We start from the raw sequence: 21,777 nt of genomic DNA, 5'->3' as shown, positions 1-21,777 counted from the left end.
AGAGTTTGAGAGTTTGTTTTAGGATTGGGATTTAGGAAAACTCACTCACTCCCCTTGGTAATGTAAATTATTATTAAAATAAATTGGTTTTTTTTAAACGCTTCATTAAAATGATATTTACATACAATTATTGTTACTTTTCATTTCTTATCAATAAATTAGTAATAAATATGACAAGATTTGTAAATATTCTGACCAAGTTTTGTTATTTTTATGTTAATTATACTTTTGGCATATGTAAGATTAGGCTGTTGCCATATAAGAAAATTATATCTGTTAAAGTGTATGGTAATATTCTTTAGTAAAAATCGTAATTGCTTATGTATCTGTATGAAATGTTTTTATTTGTTTTTGTACTTATATGGTTGAAGACAATGTTTTTCAAAATGGTAGTTGATTTGTATTTTTTTCGCTTTATTTTTCATTAACATAATGAATGAAGAGAAAAGAATAAAAAATAGGTTAAAGTTTTAATAAATTTTTGTTGTTGACTTTTAATCTAAGACGTATATGAGCAAATAGGAAATTATTTATAAGTATATATAATTAAATATTTTTTATTGGAGTATATAAGTTTTTTTTATTTTTATAGCGATAAATAAGAATGTTGTTGAATTGGAATCATAGTTGTTGTATTCATGAGAATGTTGTTGAATTAGTATTTACTAAATATAGGCCTGTTATTATTATTATTATTATTATTATTATTATTATTATTATTATTTTTAATTTTTGTGACAATTTTTTGTTAGGCATTATGTTAAAGGTTATTTTAACTATATGTGTCTTCATTGTTCCTCAGCCATTTTAATAGTTGGTTTTTGTTTTAGAGTCAAAAATGAGAAATTAAATGAGATGCGTGCAAATATGTGGTTTCCTACATATTTTCCACTCCTATTTTATGTACAAAGGAAGAAAAGGTAACAATCACACAAGAAGACAATAATAACAAGAGAACAAGAATTAGAGCCAAGTAATCTTCACTGTATTGCCTGTTGAGTGTCAATTGGGTCGTAAAAGTTACAATATTTTTAAATCAAACTCAAAATTAGAAATGCAAAAAGGGTAACAACAACAAACAAGTATGATATAACAAGTATGATATAACGAGAGAAAAAACAACGCAAAATTGGACCCAATGCATTATACTCTGTTAAATTTTCTTCTTCTTCTTATTCTTTCTTCTTGTCAATCTGTTTTTATTTCACCGAGAATCCACAATAGTGGTTTCCGGTAGAGGCACAAGCTGCATAAGAGGCTGCACAAGAGGAATGAGTGGGATGTGCGGCGGCACCACCGTAATCTTCTTCTCTTTCAGCCTCCCAAGCACTTTCCTAACCTCATTTGCAAGCTCAATCACATGATCATCCTCATGACCTGCATTTGTGTTTTTGTTAACTCATGATTAACTGTTTTGTGTGTTCTCCATCTAAATCTTCAACAATCAAACAATAATAAGGCATATGAATCATACCAATGTCAAACATTGCCTTCTCCAACAAGAAGAGATAGTCTCTGTTGTTTCCACAAGGCCCATTTGCTGTGGCAATTTGCCTGAAACAGACATTGAAGGTCATGCATGTGTCAATTGGAGAGATAGAACAGGCATAGAGACAGCAGAGAAAAACAATGGAATTGGCAGAGTTAAACTCACCTTGCCATTTCCTCCAATGGAGCTGGACCTATGTAGTATTTGTTAGATTCCTTGTTGTTAGTGGAAGTGAAACTACACAAACATCCATTATATCTTTGATTAGTCACAAAATGATAATTGAAATCAAACTAGTTTTTATACTAGTGACAAGTTTCTTACACAACAACTCCTGTCAAAGTTGGCTTGAGATCATACCCTTCCTGGAGAACAGTTGTGTCAGGTTAGAAGTAAGGATTTAAAGATAAAGAAGTGGAGATAAATCACAAGAGGTTTCCCTCACCTTGTAAAAGTCTACATATGATTTCAGGTCATACTCACATTCCCTTCTCTCCAAATACTGAGGAAAAAGAGAGTAGTCTCAATACAAGATCAAACTACATATTTCAAGCAATGGTACTAAAGGCCTAAAATGAGCATCTAAGTATTCATACCTGCATTGCTGCTTTTTCCCTTTCTATACCTCTTACACAATAAGCAGCACCCCACTGAAAACAGAGAAACAGTGTAACATTAAGACTAAAGACAAGTGAAGCTCTACCACTACAAAATAGAAAATACAAATGCCTGTAACAAAATTTCTCAATTTTAAGGAGATGCAATCAAAATGGATGGAATAATTGGTCAATTAAGAGAAGAATGTCCAAATTGCTCCAAAAGAATATAGTTAAATAAAAATCCATTTATATAAGGCAAATATACTTACACAGACTGCTCCTTCCTTGGCCTCTAATGTACAGGTTCTAGCTGGGTTTTCCGGAGTACCCCTGTGATCTATGCATGCTGCCAAGAGACACACACAAAAAAAAAAACATAAGTTAAATTCCCAAAACTTTTCATATTAAGAAAGCCACAAACTCATTAAGTAGTAGTTGCTGCTTACCAAGGTCAAATACTCGTCTGTAATCCTTGATATAACCTATAATCTTCTCATCAAAATCAAAACCAGGGTTCCAGACAATTGATCCATAACCAAAAACCCAAAGCACCATTCTTTCTTCCTGCATTTAAGCAACATCAAGAACTCATTGTTATTCCTCCAATTAAACATTCCATTTTACGGCAAACAAAGATGCCACAAAAAGTCAAAGAATGAATCATATCATCTGCCACTTGCTGATGCAGTGGGTCAATCAAATACCAATTTCTCATTCTAACAGCATTGCCATTCAGAAATAGGTTTTAAACATGGGAATAATAATCAATAAACACAGAACGTCACACGTCAAAATTAATAGAAAGCATGAATCTTTTCCTTCCTGAGTAGCATTAATTGCTGATCAAGATTGGTACCTAGTAACTAAATCAAATACCAAACAGGAATCAAAGTCCACATTCATTCCAAGAACCAAAAAAACAAATATGATTTCTATAATGACTCCAAAATGTCAACAAATACTCTCCTTTTCCATAAAATCCAACAAAAATACCACTCGAAGAATACACCAAATAAATAGCAAAGCACATAATGCTCCATCACATCATCCAAATTACTTAACCAAATTACTCAGCAATCAAAGCATTGAAAAACCAACACAACAACACCCAAATCACAAAGAAAAACAACAACACCCAAATCAAAACCGTAAAATGAGATCGCGGAAAGAGAAGAAACAAAAAGAGCCAATCTAGGGTTTCACCGAAGAAACCCTAATCAGATCCTTCCCTCTCTTAACAATGAACTTTCTTTTCTCTCTCTCTCTCTCTCTTTCTTTGGGCTTGTTCTCGATTTGAGGATGTCTCACAAACCCCCAAAGAGCTCATATTTATAGTGCGATCTTATTAATGCCATGTCCTGCATGCAAGTCATGCATGCATCCATCCATGCTCATGTATAAAATGACCAAACTACCCTCATCACCTTTGAATTTTAATAACCAAGTAACATTGAGGGTCCCACATGTTACGAAAGAGTTTAACGCAAGACTGGCCCCACACGACTTGGTTCGATGTTAAATTTATCTAAGTGCACTATAGAATTGGGTCCAATCACAGCCGTCCAAATTCCAGGGAGCTTTTCCACACCACACGATCAGCGAATATGTCCTATTGTCCTGGATTAGATTCCATCTGACCAATTCTTTCTCTTGACCGTTCGATGATGACAGAAGTGCATCGAGATTTGTTTTTGCCCGGGATTTGTCCAGATTCAATGAATGTGATTATGGGGGTAAACACGCCTTTAGTGCCGTTCTAGGACTTGAAGCTTTAAATAGCTACGAGTGCGGTGGTGGGAGCGTACCAAGACCGGAATCAGTCTTGGTTCATTAGTATTTATGTGTTTTTGTCAAGGTCTTGCATGGATGACATCGTACACATGACTGAATCATACCATGTTGCCAAGTTGCAAATGTCCTAATTGCCCTTTGTATTCAAAATTTGTGTTTAATAAATTGAAAATAAGAATGTTCTTTACTTATTTATGTCTAAAAATCTCCATTCCAAATAAAGATTCTCCCAACACTAGAGATGGCAAATTGACCCAATCACTGTGCAGGGGATTTGGTATTTTAAAGCTATATGGCAAATAGAGATTTTGTCAATATTAAATATGACTAATTTCATAGTAAACAGAGATTTTGTCAAAATTATTGATGACAGTTTAGTCCTTTGATAGTTTCCATCCTCATGGGAGACTAATTTATTTATTTCTTTATTTATTTATTTTCTATGACATGTACATGTACCTATTTACCATTAGGGATATGCACATAAAATCAATATGGATTAGCCTATGCATCTTGCTCTGATCAACGTGAGGACAGGTAGCAAACTAACACTTGCAACTATAAGCACTTTTTGACACTATTATATCCAACATGTTTTGAATTTGGATTATAAATTTTCTGTAAATTATGCCTTTCACAATAGCGTCACGAGCTAAAATCGAATTTTTTTTTTTTTAATATTGTAGATTGAATTAGTGACAAAATACCTATTGATAAATCAGAAGATGAGATTTGAGGGATCCAATCGGGGTTTCATCAATATCTATCCTTGTCTATATGCCAACCTCCAAGATAATATTATTAATGTTTCAATATATTTTTAAAAACATCAATAATATTAAAATTAAAAGAACTGGGTAGCATAAGCCAAACAAAGATCCTGTGCAAGATTGAAGTGGCAATTGATCCTTGTTCTTATTTGTTTGGGCCGGGCCAATTATTATGAATGTAAGAGGAGCCCACTAGTCCTTTGGCATGGTTAAGCCCTACACTCTTTGGGCTGAACCACTATTAAAAACCTTCAACAGTAATGGGCCAGGCCCAAATTATAATGAGTCAAAGAACAGCCCACCCACTCGCTGAGGCACTCAAAGAACTCGGCGGAGCTTCCAAGTTCCAACCTTGCGTTTCCCTCGATTTCATCGATCCCTCCAACCATCATCACATGCTCTCCATTTAACCTTCTCCTTCTCCTTCTCCCAATCCAGCCCAATCTCCTCTTTCTCCTCTAATCTTTGAAGAATCCCTCCTGTTTTGATCTCTCTCACTTGTACTTTTGGTCCCAGATCTATTGGATTTTTGTTCTTTTTTTTGAAAATTTTCCACCGTTTTTAGATGTTGATTTGGTTCATTTGTTTGTGTTTTGACAGGATTTCGGTGCGAGAATGGACTCCATGATTGTTTGCAAGTCTGTCTCCTCAGTTCCGGTAAGATTGCGTGCATTTTGGTTTGGTTCGTTGATTGGATTTTTATATTTTAGTGTGAGGAATTTGAGCTTTTGCCTGCAATGAAGAGAAGGTCTCATTTTGAGATCTCTTCTTTTACGTGTTATTCATTTGAAAAGTTTGGATTTTTTTTATTTTATTTTATTTGCTTGTTTGAATCCCGAGTTAGCTCTGCAATTGATTTTCTTTTGAATTTGAGAAAAGTGGAGTGCCGTTGCATCATTTCCAGTGGCTATATTATAAGGTTTGGATGATTTGGGCTGAAATGGCTGTAATGATGCTCTTGATTTGCTTTGTGAAAACGCAATAGAAGGTCATATCTCTTTATATTAATAATTCTGGGTAACAATCTTAATGCTGTACTCTTTTCTGTATTTAATTGCTATCTTGTCTGGACCTATCTGTTTTTAGAAACTTATAAATTGCTGGAATCGGTGAATGGGATTTAATTTTTCGTGGTTTGGCATAATCAGTACTTTGCCTAATAGTTTTTCTGCTTCAAGGGACACAAGGGAGCCAAACTGAATATATGCATTCAACCATACCTTTTGTTTCCTATCTTGCTCATGCATAATTTGATATCTCATTATTTTGAACTGGAGTACTACTCAACTTCAGCAAGGAAAATACTTTTGACATTTATCAAAGTTCAGATTCTGAATGTTTGTATTTGAACTTCATGTGCTGTTTGCCTGACACTGTTTTTTTTTTTCCCTGTGTGTGTCAAAAGGGGTTATTTGTTAGTTCTGCCCGAGGATTAAAGAGCTCACAATGTAACTTTGCTTTGGGAAATGCTCCAAACTTCCAAAAGATAAGCTTGCGCAGGCAAAGGGCCGCTCATGTCACTGGGAAATCAAAGAGTTGTGGAGGTGGTGCTCTTAATGCCACATGCAGGGATGAGAAGATTCTTATTGCAAATAGAGGAGAAATTGCTGTTCGTGTGATACGAACTGCTCATGAGATGGGCATACCATGTGTGGCTGTGTACTCCACGATTGATAAGGATGCTCTTCATGTGAAACTTGCAGATGAGGCTGTGTGCATTGGTGAAGCACCCAGCAGCCAATCGTAAGTGATGTCAATTTTACAGTACTTTCCCTATGTCCAATCTGTTGTCTGATCCACAGTCTTCATCTCTTCATCACAGGTATTTGTTTGTTCCAAATGTTCTATCTGCTGCAGTTAGCCGTCGGTGCACTATGTTGCATCCTGGGTATGGTTTCCTGGCTGAGAATGCTGGTTTTGTTGATATATGCCATGAGCATGGAATCAACTTCATTGGACCTAATGTGAGTGGATTGTTTATGATGAGCTAAGATGAATTACAATGTATATCTCCTCCTGTAGTTACAATTTTTTACTTACTCTTTTTTCAGTCTGACAGCATTCGAGTCATGGGTGACAAATCCACTGCTAGGGAAACAATGAAGAAAGCAGGCGTCCCAACGGTGCCTGGAAGTGATGGACTGCTACAGGTACAGGATATATATGAAGGTCAATTTGCTAAATTTATTTCACAAAATCATCGTCTGGAATATGGGTATGTTTATACTTGACTTCTTACGATTGGATTCATGACGAGACTGGTTAATATTACAGAGCACTGAGGAAGGTATCAGGCTTGCGGATGAAATCGGCTATCCTGTGATGATCAAGGTATGCCTTTGTCTTTTACCCTTTACCTTGCTTTCAAGTTAGCTTAAGTATGGTTTATTCTTGTTCAAATCCTATGTTTAAAAATACAACCAACTTAATGTGGACTTCTGTGAATGGTGGCCTATGTCATACTTATTAATTTGAGTCACACCCCAAAAAGCTGGCTGTTGCCTTCGAGTCCAATGAACACACACACACATGGAGTTATGTATCAAAAAAACTTTATCTTTGGATTTGTAAGTAAAAAATAGAAAAAAAGTAGAAGAGATCCATGGGTTGATTTCAATCTGCTCTCAGATCTTAAACATAATTCAGGCTGGCCTTTATTGGTCTTGTGGAAATAATCATATTTTTTTTGTGGTAATGATTCTTCAAGTCGGCAACTGTATATCATGATGGATGAAAGTTAAAGAGGAGTTAGTTTCACTTTCAAGGTGTACAAATCAAAGCTTACTATATTATGATTAAAAAAAGTTTCACTTAAAAACAGCATGTGCCTGGCTCAGAAAAACTGCAGTAGTTATTCATCCTCATCTTTTGCAGGCAACTGCTGGTGGTGGAGGACGTGGGATGCGTCTTGCTAAGGAGCCTGAAGAGTTTGTCAAGTTGCTACAGGTATGACACTGAATTCTTTTTCTTCCTTTTTGTGGAGCACAACTTTTGCATATCACCGCGAGTGGTGTATCTTTCCAAGAGCCATTCAAGATGGAGTTTGGATTTCCATTAATATGCCCTAATAAAGATTTTGATGTTTGCAGCAAGCTAAGAGTGAAGCAGGTGCTGCATTTGGGAATGATGGGGTCTATTTAGAGAAGTATGTCCAGAATCCTAGGCATATCGAGTTTCAGGTAAAATAACTAGTGCTTAGAATTCTCGCAACAGATCACATGCAATGCATCAGTTCTATGTTTCTTGCTAAGAATAGGATGCTAATTTGTGGATCTAACTTGCTTTATAAAAAGAAAATGCTTCTAAAGTCTAGATGAGTTCTGCATAAAATACAGTTATTTGAACAATATATTTTAGGACTGGAGAATAAGGTTCATGAAAAATAGAAAAGGAGTCTATTGATCCTTACATGCAGGAAGAAAGCTGGATACCACTGAATGAGTTTTCAGTTACTAGCCTTCTGTTTGCCTTAGCCTCATTCATTTCTATTTGTATACACAGGTTCTTGCAGATAAGTATGGAAATGTGGTTCATTTTGGGGAGCGTGACTGCAGCATTCAGGTGTGCCTATTATATTGTAATAGCTTTTCTTTAACTGTTTTGATCATAACAATTTTTTGAAGAACTTGTTGTGCTTGTCTGTTTCAATCAGTTTTGCTCAATTGCCAATTTGTCTTGCTTGATTTAAGAGAGTGAATAACAGACTTTGTTGTGATGTTTTGTTATCCTTTAATTATTGATATATCCTATTTCTCCAATGAAAGCTGCCCCAAATTGGGATTTCTGACTATAATTTATGTTTCTGTAGAGAAGAAATCAGAAGCTTTTGGAAGAGGCTCCTTCCCCAGCTTTGACACCAGAACTACGTAAAGCTATGGGTGATGCTGCTGTTGCAGCAGCTGCTTCCATAGGTTACATTGGTGTTGGAACTGTAGAATTTCTCTTGGATGAAAGAGGCTCTTTCTACTTCATGGAAATGAACACTAGGATCCAGGTAAAAATGATGCCAATTTATTACCACATCTAATTGTCTCTCTTGCAATATGATTCAGTACTGTTAATAAATTCAGGTGGAGCACCCTGTCACTGAAATGATTTCTTCAACCGATCTTATTGAGGAACAAATTCGGGTTGCTCTTGGAGAGCGATTAACATACAAACAGGTAAACTCAAGGTTCACAAACCCCTCGTTATAGTCTGCGGTAAGATGTTTGATAATGACTTTTACTGGTTGCTATTTATAGGAAGATATTGTACTAAGAGGGCATTCAATTGAGTGCCGAATTAATGCGGAAGATGCTTTTAAAGGATTTCGTCCAGGCCCTGGTACTCCATCCTTTTGACACTTCTTACAATTTGTCATAGAATAGAGTAATTTCATCCCGTGGCCAGTCTAGTCCAGCAGCTTCTTGATAAAAAATGCTCAATACCCAATCAGTGCACAAAATATTCTTTAGACACCATGAACATGCTGAATACCTTAATGTTTTTCTTTTGATAGAAAAATGCATCCATGATGCAAATGAGCATATACTTATTTTGTTGTGGAATCATGTTTACAAGGTTTCCATCTTCACTATTTTATGCATTTGTTATCACAGGAAGGATTACAACATATTTACCATCTGGAGGTCCATTTGTAAGGATGGACAGTCATGTATATCCAGATTATGTGGTTCCTCCAAGCTATGATTCTCTATTAGGAAAGGTGATATGGCTATTCTTGCTTTCCATCTTTTGTTCGTTATTAGTTTCTTAAACCTATAAATCTGTTAAAAGAAACTCCCCTTGAGTGTATGTCTAGTCAAGCGTGGTTCTAATGCTTATTTGATGTTGTTTAGCTTGTTGTCTGGGCTCCTACAAGGGAGAAGGCAATTGAACGAATGAAGAGAGCTCTCAATGACACTGTTATCACAGGTTAGTTTGCAATGGGTTATAAATTTTCAGCTGTTATTAGATGGTTCTATTCATATTCATTCATAAATTTTCGTAATAATGGCCGCTGATGCTTGATCAAAAGAATGAATATGGTGAAATTCCATCGTCTATTAGCTGTTGAAGTTCATTTCGTGAGTTAATTCAAGTTTTTTCTCTAGTTCCAACTACTATGGAACACTAATTGAATGCTTTAAAAAAAAACCGATTTTTACCTTGAATTTCAACAAACAAACAATAGTTATGTAAAACTATTTATTTTTACTGCACAGCTGATTGTTGATTTCTCCTTTCAGGAATCCCTACAACCATTGAATACCATAAACTGATCCTTGATATCGAGGTACGAAATTTTGATCACAAGCTTATGTCGCTGTACTAGATGAATCTGGTTACATATATAATTATTCAGTTGCTAGGAGGAGTCATATGCAACTCTTTTCTAAAACTCTTCATGCTTACCAAATCACAGGACTTCAGAAATGGCAAGGTGGACACGGCATTCATTCCTAAGCATGAAAAGGAGTTGGCAGAGGTCAGTACCCATTTCACCTGCCCAGAAACAACACCAAACACATGCATGCACATATTTACTTGCTTGAATTGAATTTATGTGACTTTTATTCCTATCAAGTGTGGGATGTTTTTGAAAATATTTTCAGCTTATCTGACCTCATCTAGTCTGCTTCATCATTATTTTCTCGTCCTTTTAGGTTTATTCTTGTCTGGTATTCAAGTCCTTTTTCTCTAGTTAATATTTTCAGCTCAGTTGGGACTTAAAAAGATGTGTGACAAATGAATGTGGATGCAAAGTACCTTCAATTACTTAACCACATGCATTGTTTGCATCTAACTTGTGTTGTCGGCCCTGAAATATAACATGTAGTATGCATTATGTTCGGAGTGACGAGTAAGAGTGATCAGTAGTTATTTTTCTTAATGGTGCAGCCCCAGAAGCTGATTATCTCTTCTTCTGCGAAAGAACTCGCGGGATCCAGTGCCTGATCAATGTCGCTGCAACTCTCAAGCAATGAGATCCCGAAAGTATTTATTCTTAATTCTTCCTCACCGACTGATTTTGGCATTAGAATAATTCATAGTCTAGTTTCGATTGATTCGCCTTTTCTCAAAGTTTCAAATAAACAAAATTTTTGGTTGTTTAATTAAGCAGGCAGACTATGCCTCTAGCTTTTGTAAGGACCAGAAGTTCAACTTCATTCTTTAAATGGTTTGAGCTCTGTTCAATGAAGTGTGATGATTTCCCAGCTTTTTTTTTCTTTTAATAAATAAGAGTGATGATTTCCCAGTCATTATGAATGTTATAAAAAGTAAAGCAAATATTAAGGACATATGTTTTCTTGTGTGCAAACAAACATACACAAAGAAAAAACTAACATCATAAACAAATAAAACAAAATAAAAAACATGCTGATAAAATTTCTTTTCTCTTCCTTTATTCCTTCTCTCAGACTAATATATTGAGATTTAATAATAATAATATTAACATTCCAAAAAATCTAGGACTCTCATCCTAAAGATAATATATATATATATATATACTCAAATTCTAGACTATTAAATAACATCTAAACTGCTGCAACCCTTGGCATAAAAATGAAGGGAGTAGCAGAGCAAGGTGACAAAGAACATGCAAATGGTTTCAAAGTTTGCTGATCAGATCCTCCAAATTTCTCCATTTGTTCATCATTCATCATCATCTGTTCCCATCTGCAATCCTCACTACAAAACCCCATTTCACCTCTGCAATTCAAACCACCAACCTCAATAATTCATATATATATAAACATTCTCAACATAAAATTTCATTGTTTTAATTATTTTTCATTTATATATAAATAAAGAAAAAAAATTATAATTACCAAATAAAGCGCAAGCCACACCAACCAATTTAAATGTAAATTTTGAAGAAAATAAATAAAAAAAAATGGAAATTATGAGAAGATGAATACCTATACATGAAGATATCCTTTCCATGAAGCCTTTTCCTGCAAAGATAGCACCGGCTCAAGAACTCCGGCGACGGTGGGAATGGCTTATAAAGCTTCTCTGAACTCCGCTCATAATTACAACCCATGCCATCATCAAAATAAACCCGCTTCTTCACCGCGTTCCCTCCCACGTACGAAATCACACACGTGTAGCTCTCCGACATCATCTCCTCCGCCGGCGGCTCTTTCCTCACCGGACGCATCGCCCCGGCGAGCACGATCGAGACCGGTTCAGACCGCTGCGATCCAGCCGAGTCACCACTCATCGCCGCAACGATTCCCAGGCCCACCGCCGCCCCCGTCTCGAAGCTCTTCCTCGATCTCATCCGCGTCTCCGGCGATATCATCTCCTCGCAACCTCGATCGACCCCAAATTTCAGAGAAGAACCATCCGATTAGCGGGCTCCAAACACGCAAAATTGAGGTTTTTATCCCTCTTCGGAGCCTTCACTCTCTTTCTCTCGATTGCTCCATTTGAGGGTTTATATAGAAGCAAATGGGGCATTTTTTTAAATTTTTTTTTATTTTTAAAAATTGGAAAATTATGAATATTTTTGTGTACATGTACATGATTAATATTGGTAATTAATGGGGGGATAAATGGAAATCTACACAGCTTTGGTTGTTAATAATTAAAACTGGTTTATTTAATATTGACCTTCCAAATTCTGAAACTAAAAATAAATTGGGTGTTAACTTTTTTAATTTGGCTATTTTAATTAATTTATTTTTTTAAAATAATTTTCTATTTTTTATTAACACATTTTTATTATATTAAAAAGCAGTTCTCTGTATTTTAAACCTATAAATGTTCTACAGTATCATTGGACATATACAATATTAAATAATAATTTTATACAGTATGATTAATAGTCATTAAATTGTTATTTAATAGATATTATTAAATATTTTAAAGAAAACAATAACTTGACCCAATTGATGTTTAGGCAAATTGAAAAGCACATGAAACATTGGCCAACAAGAATGAATGGGTTGTTTTGTTTAATGTGGCTGAACAAAATTTGATATTGTTTTATTTCATTTCTAAATTTTAAAAATGATTTAGAATCGGAAAAAATTACTCTGCAGTCCCTGAAATTTTTTATTCTTTCCAATGAGTCCTTCTGACAAAATATTATTCTCTGCGGTTCCTCTTTTTTACAATCAATTCCATTTCATCCTCCTCTCATTTTTGGAAGTTCAAATTCTATTTAATAACACACAAATTTGAATAGATTCGTCAAATAACAAACGAATAAAAAAAAAACTAAAGAGTAAAACTAAAAACTAAAAGTGATGTAAGAATAATAAATATGAAATATCAAAACTAAAAAGCAAAACTAAAATTTGAACCTGATGTAAGACTAGTATATCTGAGGTTATCTAGTCGTTAAACTTAAAAGTAATTATGAAAAAAAGGATTTTAAAGGGATTTACAAAAATTTATCCAATGGTAAAGTTGATTGAAATTTTTTTGAGTAATTCCTCTTTATAATTTGAGAAATATAAAATTATAAAAAAGAAAAATTGTTTTCAAGAGAAAAAAAAAGTAAAAAAGAAAAGTTTGTATTAGAAGAATGTGGAAATCAAGTTAAAAAATTATTTAAGTAATAAAAGAAATCAAGTTAAAAAATAATTTATGGACTTATTCAAGTGGAAGTAATCAAATGAGACAGGACTTAATTTATTCAATTGGAGCATAAAAGGGAATCAATTATGTTCCATCCAACCCGCAACTTCTCTATTGTTTATCACCTCAATTCCCACTTTGATAATTAATTAAAATTTCTTTCTAATGATGGGCTTAATTAACAATGTAATTAATTAATTAATTGATTATATAATTGTTTCCAATGTCTAATCAAACTATCCTACTATACTGCCTTGATGTGATTTGATGTGACAAGAGAAGTGTCCCTCATACTATTTTCATGATGATGCTTTTCAAAGAAAAGATGGGAAAAGCTAAAAAATAAAACACTTTTTTTCTATTCCCCTTGATAATTGAGTTTCATCACTTTCATCAGATCATGAGTTGCTTGACTTTTCAACACTATTGACAATAATTATAATAATAGTAGTATCATTAATTAATAACAACAACAAGTACTAAATACTAATTCAATTGTCCCTATTTTAAATTTTATTTTAAATAAATTTATTTAAGTTAATTTACTTATCCATGGCATTGCAATGATCTTAATTTCATTAGAATTTTTTATTATGTTTTTTTTTAAAAAAATATATGTTTGTTTAAGATTAAGAATTAAAAAAAATATATATATACTACAACCTTATATTTTAGTAGTTTGAAGATATTGTTTCATGACCAAGAGTATGTTTTTCATTTTTATTTTTCTATAAATAGAAAACATTAAATGTTGAAAAATAATACTAAAAATTTTTATTTTCTGATTTTATAATAAAATCAAATTTTCTAAACCATTTCCTTCTGTATTGATGATCAAGCCCAACCCAAACTCAAACATGGGCCTTAGGAAATGGGCTTTCCTTTCTCAGCTGCTTCACTTCACATGGAGATGTGCGTACCTGATTTATTATGCAACTGATATATCCACCGTTGGATTTACCTAGAGATCAACAACAGATCATCATTTATCCGGTTTTTACCCGCTTGCTTCTCCTCCCGCCCAAAAGCCAACCACTCGTTCACTCTTCTCGTCTCCGATGGAAACCCTAGCTCAAACCCTAGTTTCTTTTCCTCATTCTCGCCCTCCATGGCTCCATTCATGCCGCTCCAGAGTTTGCCCATGGCTTTGCGCTTCCGTTCCGAAGGTATGTGTGTGCCCTTACTCGTTGATTGACTTTAATGTATCACTCTTTTTGAGATGCATTGAGCTTCATCGATGACACCAATCAAGGTGCGAACTTTTTTTTTCTTTTGGATACATTGATTGGGTGAATCATGGTTATTTTTGGATTTTCAATGCGTGTAGTACCAGACGTTGTGTTGTTTGTTGTCTTTGTTTGTATACGCTGTTCAAGATGTGAGAATTTGATGAGCTCACAGCATGTCTTTGAATTTCTGAAGGTTTTTTTTGTGAAGAATTTGGATGTTAAACGCTGGTTTCCTGCAATATTTTCTGGATTCCAAGGATTGAGAAAACCATTCTTGTATTTTATGCTTGATATAAAAAATTTGGATATTTAACACTGGTTTGTTGCAAAATTTGCTGATTCCCAAGGATTGAGCAATCCATTCTTGGAATTTTAGCTTGATATCTGTCTCAAAGTTTAAGAATAGAATGAATTGGGTCTTTTTCTCAGTGGATGCGAGCAGAAAGGCAGATTGATGATGTGGAATTTGCAAAATACATACATGTTTTGTGTCGAGAAAGAAAACCTGATTCTGCACTTCAACTTGTTTCAGACATGAAGCATGAAGGTCTTATGCCTGGTTGTGACTCCCTCTCAGCTTTGTTGCTATGCTGTGCACAAAATAATTGTTTTGCACAAGCCCAGGCTTTGTGGGATGAGATTATAAATAGCTCTCTTGTACCAAGCTTTGAGACGGTTTCAGGGCTGATTGATGCATACGCACGGATGGAACGATTTGAAGAGATCAATAGAGTTCTTCGTGAAACTGCATCTAGGGGCTTTAGCTTCTGTCCTGATATTTACTCACTGGCTATCTCTTGCTTTGGGAAATCTGGCCGGGTTGGAATGATGGAGGCAACCATAAAAGAGATGGTTTCAAGAGGTTTCAAGGTTGATTCTGCAGCTGGAAATGCTTTTGTGAAGTACTATAGCATGTTTGGTTCACTTGCTGAGATGGAAACTGCATACGGTCAGTTGAAGAGATCAAGAATCCTTATAGAGGAAGAGGCTATTAGGGCAGTGTCATCTGCTTACATACGTGAGAGGAAATTCTATAGATTAGGTGAATTTCTGAGAGATGTTGGTCTTCGTCGGAGGAATGCTGGGAATCTCCTGTGGAATCTGCTTTTGCTCTCTTATGCTGCCAATTTTAAAATGAAAAGCCTGCAAAGAGAATTTATACGAATGGTGGATGCTGGATTTCAGCCTGACCTTACTACGTTCAATATACGGGCTTTGGCATTTTCAAAAATGTCCATGTTCTGGGATCTTCATATTAGCATTGAGCACATGAAACATGAGAAGGTAACTCCTGATCTTGTGACATTTGGTTGCATCGTGGATGCATACCTAGATAGAAGGCTTGGAAGGAATTTATCGTTTGCTTTGAATAAAATGGATGTTGAGAGCTTCCCACTGATATCAACTGACTTTATGGTGTTTGAAGTCATGGGGAAGGGGGATTTCCATTCCAGCTCAGAGGCTCTTCTAGAGTCCATGAGAATTAGAGAATGGACATACTCAAAATTGATTGCTATTTATCTGAAGAAGAAGTACAGAAGTAATCAAATTTTTTGGAACTATTGAGGAAAGTTATCCAACATCATTTTATGGTAAATTTTGCTTTGAAGGAAACAAGTGGCCTGTTCTTATGACAACTGCCTTGTACATAGAACTTCAAACGTAGTTTATAGAAAAGTTGATTATTTCTACAGCCTTCAGCCTTTCTCTCTTAGGAAATGTTGGTAAGAGTACAATAAATTACAGATGCAACCTACTAATGTTATCATGGCCAGTAACCTGAAAAAATAGGAGGCTGATACCGCACAACCATAGCAATTCTCCTCGGCATAATTCATTCCATGATATTGTAAACCTTTTTAAAAATCGAGGCCAGGTTATGTGCTAATGTATTGAAAGTTTGAAACTTTTTTTATTTTTGTACATGAATGTCTGTTGTGCTTATAATAAATTGGTTGAAATTTCATTTTAACTCTATGTCCCATGATGTTACTACTTCAAGATTTTGTTTGAAAATTTTTTTGTCTGGTATACCATCAGAACAGACTGAATTGTATGTTGGATGCTCAGGAACTATTTCAACACCTGTTGCTCGGTTTTAACTAGCTTATCAAGTGAAAACAAATGTGAGAACAAAGAAATATTGTTGCGTATGAAGGACAACTATCACAGAATATATTTTTAGCAGTGATATGCCACTCACAAGAAATATTAGTTCTACATTATGAACAACCATTGCCTATGGCATTCTGATGAGGCAGTAACAGTATTTCACCGAACTTGTTTTCAACCAGCAAAGTGATTGACTGAAGCTAGTGTTTTAAGTAGGGCAAAAATGTGGTATTGTTTTTCATAATTGTCAAAAATGTCAGAAAAGGCATTCAAGGTGCTAACTCAAATGGTTAGCAAAGTTTACTTCTAACTACTGAAACATTGATTCTGTATGACTCCTTGCTGCAGACAACCATGGTTGGAAGGGCACCTGCAAAAATTATGAACATAAATGTTACCCTTTTGCCCCTAAAGCTGTTTGATTTTAAGTCAAAAAATTTTCTGCAGTGCTTTACCTGAAATATCCCTTCCTTTTGCCTTCTCATGCTACACTTGATCTTCTTCCCGCCATGGATGGCACACTTGATCTGCTTTGGGAGCTCTCATATCCTGACTGTTCACATAAGAAGTCACTCATTAGTATAGCTTTTCATTTTTTTTCCTATTCTTTCTTTTCAATTACTAAATCTATAAAGACTATTGTGTTCTTCTCATGAAATTGATGAACGTGAAGGTGGCTCTGTTTTAGCTGATCCTCAAGCTGAAAGAGGGGCAAATTTTTGTCTCTGTCGATTTTTTTTTTTTTTGGCCCCACATTTGTCATGTTCTGATTGTTAAACTAGATGTAGTTTACTGTCAATACTCAGGAGATAGACCACATATTTGAATAGTCTTTGATGGCACAGTTGTGCTTGCATCTGAATCAGTTTTCCAGTTAAGTCTTGTTTGTTTTGGTTAACCAGATAGTTATTCTAATTTATGATTCTCTTATTATTCTAGTCGATGCTAGCCTTCTCTTCTTTCTGACCAACATACCTGCTGTGACATGTAACTGTGGATGGGTGAGCTGTGCAAGGTGCTTCCCATGAAGTTGTGGTTCAAATTTTCATCCGCAAATTCTCTTAGCCGCTCAAGCTCAGGGAGGACAATGGTGCAAAGATCTGGCCTATCCTTGCGTCTCAGTTCTGCACACTTAAGCGCCATGTTTGCCAAGCTCAAAGCCTCCTCAACGGGCCAGTCAGGGATTGCTGGGTCCAAAAAGTCCTTGAATGTGCCCTTTTCTATAGCACGTTCCACATGATGCGTCAGCCCCATTGGAGGCTTTGCTGTGATTATCTGGAGCAGCATGATTCCAAGAGAGTAGACATCGGACTTAATCCCAAGCATACCTGTCTGCTGGTACTCTGGATCAATGTAACAGAAAGTTCCAGCTGTGGAGGTCATGAGATACTGGGTGACATTGTTGGCAACAGAGGGAGGAACTAGGCGAGCAAGGCCAACATCACTGATTTTACTGACGTAATTTCGGTCAAGAAGGATGTTTGCAGGTTTGAGATCTCTGTGGACCAGTGGCTCTGGTTTTGTCTGGTGGAGGAACAAGAGCCCTGTGCCTATCTCAGCAGCAATTCGGAACCTGTGTTGCCAAGGAATAGGTGGTGCATTGCCATGTCTGAACAGACAATCCTCCAAACTCCCATTGGCCATGTATTCATACACTAGACAGCCATACTCAGGGCAGGCACCCAGGAGCAGAACCATGTTAGGATGCCGTATGCAGCTCAGTATTTCAACCTGAAGAATTGAGTTTCAAGGAAAGAGAATGTTAACATCAAGGTAATGTGCTACTGTGTTTCAGGAATGCAGGGAAAATATATCTGTTGATATTTGATACCTCCTGCTGAAACTGTGATCTCCCTTGAGCAGCATCTGGTCGAAGAACTTTGATGGCGACTTGTGTGTGATCCAGGTAGCATTTGAACACGGGACCGTAGCCACCTTCTCCGATTTTACGGCTTTCTGCAAAGTTGTCAGTGGCTGCCTCAATTTCCTCAATTGTGTATCTCCTATACCTGATGTTATTATGCCCAGATGTGTCAAATGTTTTCTTGCCGTCTTCTGCTTCTTTGAGTGCCATCATTTCTGCATTAATCCTTTTCTGAGCTTCCAACTCTGCAATTCTCTGGGAAGCTTCGGCTGCCTCCAGTGCTGCTTTACATTTTAATCTCTCTTGCTTCACTAGAGCCAGTGCGTTTTCCTCTGCATGCCGAGCTTCTTCCAATCTCTGCTCTTCTTCCATTTTCCATCGATGGAGCTCCATTGCCTATACATCGGAAAGGTCTAGTCATGAATTGAAACCATACATTCTGCTTCGCTGCAGATTGTAAAGTGCACACATACCTTCTGCTTTGCTGTAAGTGCCTCTTTGCAGGCTGTGCTATACATGTCCATGGTTTGCTTGAGTTCTAGTTTCAGCCGTTTCATCTCTGCCTCAACTTCTTCCTGTTGGTTGAAGCATACATATATATATATATATATATATTCAGCAACTAACTGACGACATTTATGTTTTGATTTTCAAGGGCGAGTAAAGAAGATACACACCATGTTCTGTGATGCCCATGAAGCTCCACTCATCTCTTGAGTGGTGGATGAAAACTCACTGCCACTTGAAAAAGAATCCATCCACTTATGGGGTGTTCGCATCATGTCCATACTGCTGCGGTCCGATCCAGTAGACTGCCTTGGAGTAAATGTGCGATCCACACTTGATCTACCTGTGCTGACAAATGATATATCACTCTCTGTTAAAGCTGAGAGCTCCACAAATGATTTTGTGCCTGGCTTCATATTTCCCCTGGTAAATGGTGACCTGCTCAGGAATTATGTTAGTCTCAATTTCCTTTTTTAAGTTCAGAATTTGCCAGTCCACTGAGTATATCTGCTCACCTGATTGATTCGTCATGCAGGCTATGGAGTTTGGGGGCTGCCTCAACTGGTGACAAACAAGCACGATGAATTTATAAAACTATGAGTGGTAAACTGACAGGTAAAAGCAGAGATGCATCAAATATATAATGAGCAATGTGAATCATGCATACGTTCTTACCTTTTGCATGCAGCATGTCTGTTGGCTCATGTTTAGCTTTTGTTTGGCCTTGAAGTTGAGCTCGGAGAGGGGAAATAGCTGGGGCTGTTCTGATTGCGTTCCGCACTGACGACACCTTTCCTTTGGATATGACATATACAGTGCAGAAATCCGGCGCTGCTTTGCATATTGTGGTAGGCTTATCTGAACTCTTCAATCTTTGACAAGAAAGATTTCACTTCAAGCACAACAAAGAAAACACTGTTTTATCACGCAAACTTCATATGCAATAATCACCTGACAAACCCGCCCTTTGATGCCGCACCAACTACTAGTTTTTCTATAGCAGCATGAGCAGCAAATTCGACAATTGCCTTTGTGATATCGCTATCCTCAAGAACCACATCCCTGCAGTGCACCTGCCAACAGTTTTCTGAATTAGTCAAAAGCAAAAAAATCAATTCAATGTGAAAGAATTATTATCTCACATCCTTGCGTGTGCAATAACATCTGAATGGCAGGAACATTTCTTTGGTTTGCTGATCAGTTGGAGTCTTATATCCAAGTGCAATTTCCTCCTGGCTTGCAGGTAAACTGTCTGTTCAAACAAGTTATCACATTGATTACTTATTAGCAAACAAAAACAACATTACTACACATAACAAAAAGTGTGTATATATATATATACATACTTGAGTTCTTGGTTTTGACATGGATAAGGGAAATGGTTTGGCCTCTCTGAACAATGTTTTCCACAGCCCATTTGAGTGCATTCTGACTGCTTTTATCCTTGTCCACTGCCACAGCTACTAGTTGAAATCCAGACTCATCCATCACCATTATCCTCACTCTTCACCTCCTCTGCTTTTGTTTTTCTTTCCAAACTTCTTCATCCCCTTCTCTCTTCCCCATCATTGTTTCTTGTTATTATCATTCTGTTTTTTTTTTTCATCACACACAAAAGAGAGGGAATTCATGTTAGTTTTAGTCTCTATCTGTATTTGTGAAGAGAATGAAAGGATGAGAGAGAGGCTGAGCTCCTCTTCCGGGTTTGTTTTCCCTTTGACCACCTCTCCACCTTGTAAATCAATGCATTAACATTATGACTATATTTACTCAATTTAATTTATATATATTTATCTTTTAAATTTTTGTAGCAAGGTTTGTTTTGCAAAATTTTATTAAAACAATTAGTTTATTTTATATAGACTGTAAATACAAGTGTATTTTAATATATTATTTTTATGTTTTTTTAAAATTAATTTTAAACAAGGATTTGCTAATTGGGAAGGTTTGCACGTGACTTTCACGTGCCTTCAGAGCTAGGCTCTCTATAAAAGCCCTTGTTCTAATCCCGCCTTCCTTCCTGCAAAAACCCTAACCCTAACATTTCCTCGCCGCCTTCGTCGGGATGCCGCCGAAGTTCGATCCCACGCAGGTTGTTGATGTCTACGTCCGGGTCACCGGCGGTGAGGTCGGCGCTGCTAGTTCCCTTGCCCCGAAGATCGGCCCACTTGGGCTGTCACCCAAGAAGATCGGCGAAGATATCGCCAAGGAGACGGCTAAGGATTGGAAGGGCCTCCGTGTCACCGTGAAGCTCACAGTCCAGAACCGCCAGGCCAAGGTGTCCGTCGTTCCCTCCGCCGCCGCCCTCGTCATCAAGGCCCTCAAGGAGCCGGAGCGCGATCGGAAAAAGACCAAGAACATCAAGCACTCGGGAAACATCTCTCTTGACGATGTTATCGAGATCGCTCGGATCATGAGCCCCAGGTCCATGGCAAAGGATCTTTCGGGCACCATTAAGGAAATTCTCGGTACCTGCGTCTCCGTTGGATGCACTGTGGATGGCAAGGATCCCAAGGACCTCCAGACTGAGATCACCGAAGGTGATGTAGAAGTCCCGCTTGAGTGAGCTCTCTGTCTACTTTCTTTTATCTGTCATCATTTACATTTTGGTAGTAGTGCTGGATTCTGTGGAGGATTTTGTTCGAAAGAAGTTGAGTAATTAGCCTAGTTTTTTTTTAACCCTATGGTACCATTGTTCTGAGACATGGCTTCAGAGTGCCTTGATATAATTATCTGTGAGACTTATGGTGTTTTGTCTAAAAAGCTTGTCTTTACATCTGTGTGTGGATCTGTTATGTATCATTTGTTTTTCTGGTGATGGTTTCTAAGGTATTCAATGCAC

General features: G+C 36.6%; 6 protein-coding genes across 10 annotated transcripts; 3 read left to right on the top strand and 3 right to left on the bottom strand.

The window, feature by feature from the left end:
• Positions 1 to 963: 963 nt before the first annotated feature.
• Positions 964 to 3,374, bottom strand: LOC120256622 (gamma-glutamylcyclotransferase 2-1-like). 3 transcript variants are annotated; one of them, XM_039264286.1, is made up of 9 exons: positions 3,236 to 3,374; positions 2,535 to 2,652; positions 2,358 to 2,434; positions 2,086 to 2,139; positions 1,935 to 1,991; positions 1,814 to 1,854; positions 1,655 to 1,726; positions 1,475 to 1,554; positions 964 to 1,377 (listed from the first exon to the last, which is right to left on the bottom strand). In XM_039264286.1, the coding sequence occupies exons 2-9, from the start codon at positions 2,641 to 2,643 to the stop codon at positions 1,205 to 1,207; spliced, it is 663 nt and encodes a 220-aa protein (XP_039120220.1). In that variant the 5' UTR covers positions 2,644 to 2,652; positions 3,236 to 3,374; the 3' UTR covers positions 964 to 1,204. The 3 variants fall into 3 exon arrangements, with proteins under 3 accessions (XP_039120220.1, XP_039120221.1, XP_039120219.1); XM_039264287.1 differs by having other exon boundaries at positions 3,292 to 3,373; XM_039264285.1 differs by lacking the exon at positions 3,236 to 3,374 and having other exon boundaries at positions 2,535 to 3,072.
• A 1,588-nt stretch (positions 3,375 to 4,962) lies between these two features.
• Positions 4,963 to 10,860, top strand: LOC120256642 (biotin carboxylase 1, chloroplastic). Of its 2 annotated transcripts, none has more exons than XM_039264313.1 (17): positions 4,963 to 5,149; positions 5,250 to 5,306; positions 6,055 to 6,392; positions 6,472 to 6,613; positions 6,701 to 6,799; positions 6,924 to 6,980; positions 7,524 to 7,595; positions 7,739 to 7,828; positions 8,151 to 8,210; positions 8,458 to 8,643; positions 8,720 to 8,812; positions 8,894 to 8,975; positions 9,251 to 9,357; positions 9,491 to 9,566; positions 9,881 to 9,927; positions 10,057 to 10,119; positions 10,533 to 10,860. In XM_039264313.1, the coding sequence occupies exons 2-17, from the start codon at positions 5,265 to 5,267 to the stop codon at positions 10,587 to 10,589; spliced, it is 1,611 nt and encodes a 536-aa protein (XP_039120247.1). In that variant the 5' UTR covers positions 4,963 to 5,149; positions 5,250 to 5,264; the 3' UTR covers positions 10,590 to 10,860. The 2 variants fall into 2 exon arrangements, with proteins under 2 accessions (XP_039120247.1, XP_039120250.1); XM_039264316.1 differs by having other exon boundaries at positions 4,963 to 5,158.
• A 68-nt stretch (positions 10,861 to 10,928) lies between these two features.
• On the bottom strand, positions 10,929 to 12,038 carry LOC120256643 (FCS-Like Zinc finger 13-like). Its single transcript, XM_039264317.1, has 2 exons — positions 11,555 to 12,038; positions 10,929 to 11,345 (listed from the first exon to the last, which is right to left on the bottom strand). Exons 1-2 carry the CDS (start codon positions 11,938 to 11,940, stop codon positions 11,171 to 11,173), a joined length of 561 nt encoding a protein of 186 aa, XP_039120251.1. The 5' UTR covers positions 11,941 to 12,038; the 3' UTR covers positions 10,929 to 11,170.
• Positions 12,039 to 14,251: 2,213 nt separating this feature from the next.
• On the top strand, positions 14,252 to 16,424 carry LOC120256613 (pentatricopeptide repeat-containing protein At3g42630). 2 transcript variants are annotated; one of them, XM_039264271.1, is made up of 2 exons: positions 14,252 to 14,389; positions 14,882 to 16,424. In XM_039264271.1, exons 1-2 carry the CDS (start codon positions 14,282 to 14,284, stop codon positions 16,016 to 16,018), a joined length of 1,245 nt encoding a protein of 414 aa, XP_039120205.1. In that variant the 5' UTR covers positions 14,252 to 14,281; the 3' UTR covers positions 16,019 to 16,424. The 2 variants fall into 2 exon arrangements, with proteins under 2 accessions (XP_039120205.1, XP_039120206.1); XM_039264272.1 differs by having other exon boundaries at positions 14,253 to 14,389; positions 14,985 to 16,424.
• Positions 16,425 to 17,504: 1,080 nt separating this feature from the next.
• Positions 17,505 to 20,761, bottom strand: LOC120256608 (U-box domain-containing protein 52-like). The gene is made up of 9 exons (XM_039264262.1): positions 20,278 to 20,761; positions 20,078 to 20,171; positions 19,887 to 20,008; positions 19,611 to 19,807; positions 19,451 to 19,496; positions 19,106 to 19,373; positions 18,902 to 19,003; positions 18,396 to 18,824; positions 17,505 to 18,295 (listed from the first exon to the last, which is right to left on the bottom strand). Exons 1-9 carry the CDS (start codon positions 20,427 to 20,429, stop codon positions 17,510 to 17,512), a joined length of 2,196 nt encoding a protein of 731 aa, XP_039120196.1. The 5' UTR covers positions 20,430 to 20,761; the 3' UTR covers positions 17,505 to 17,509.
• A 135-nt stretch (positions 20,762 to 20,896) lies between these two features.
• Positions 20,897 to 21,709, top strand: LOC120256619 (60S ribosomal protein L12-like). The gene has a single exon (XM_039264281.1). The coding sequence runs from the start codon at positions 21,001 to 21,003 to the stop codon at positions 21,499 to 21,501; it is 501 nt and encodes a 166-aa protein (XP_039120215.1). The 5' UTR covers positions 20,897 to 21,000; the 3' UTR covers positions 21,502 to 21,709.
• Positions 21,710 to 21,777: the final 68 nt, after the last annotated feature.

Source organism: Dioscorea cayenensis, unplaced genomic scaffold (assembly GCF_009730915.1).
Source record: "Dioscorea cayenensis subsp. rotundata cultivar TDr96_F1 unplaced genomic scaffold, TDr96_F1_v2_PseudoChromosome.rev07_lg8_w22 25.fasta BLBR01001548.1, whole genome shotgun sequence".
NCBI classification, from domain to species: domain Eukaryota; kingdom Viridiplantae; phylum Streptophyta; class Magnoliopsida; order Dioscoreales; family Dioscoreaceae; genus Dioscorea; species Dioscorea cayenensis.
Note: the sequence above shows the minus strand (reverse complement) of the source record. Positions and strands in the feature narration are given on the sequence as shown.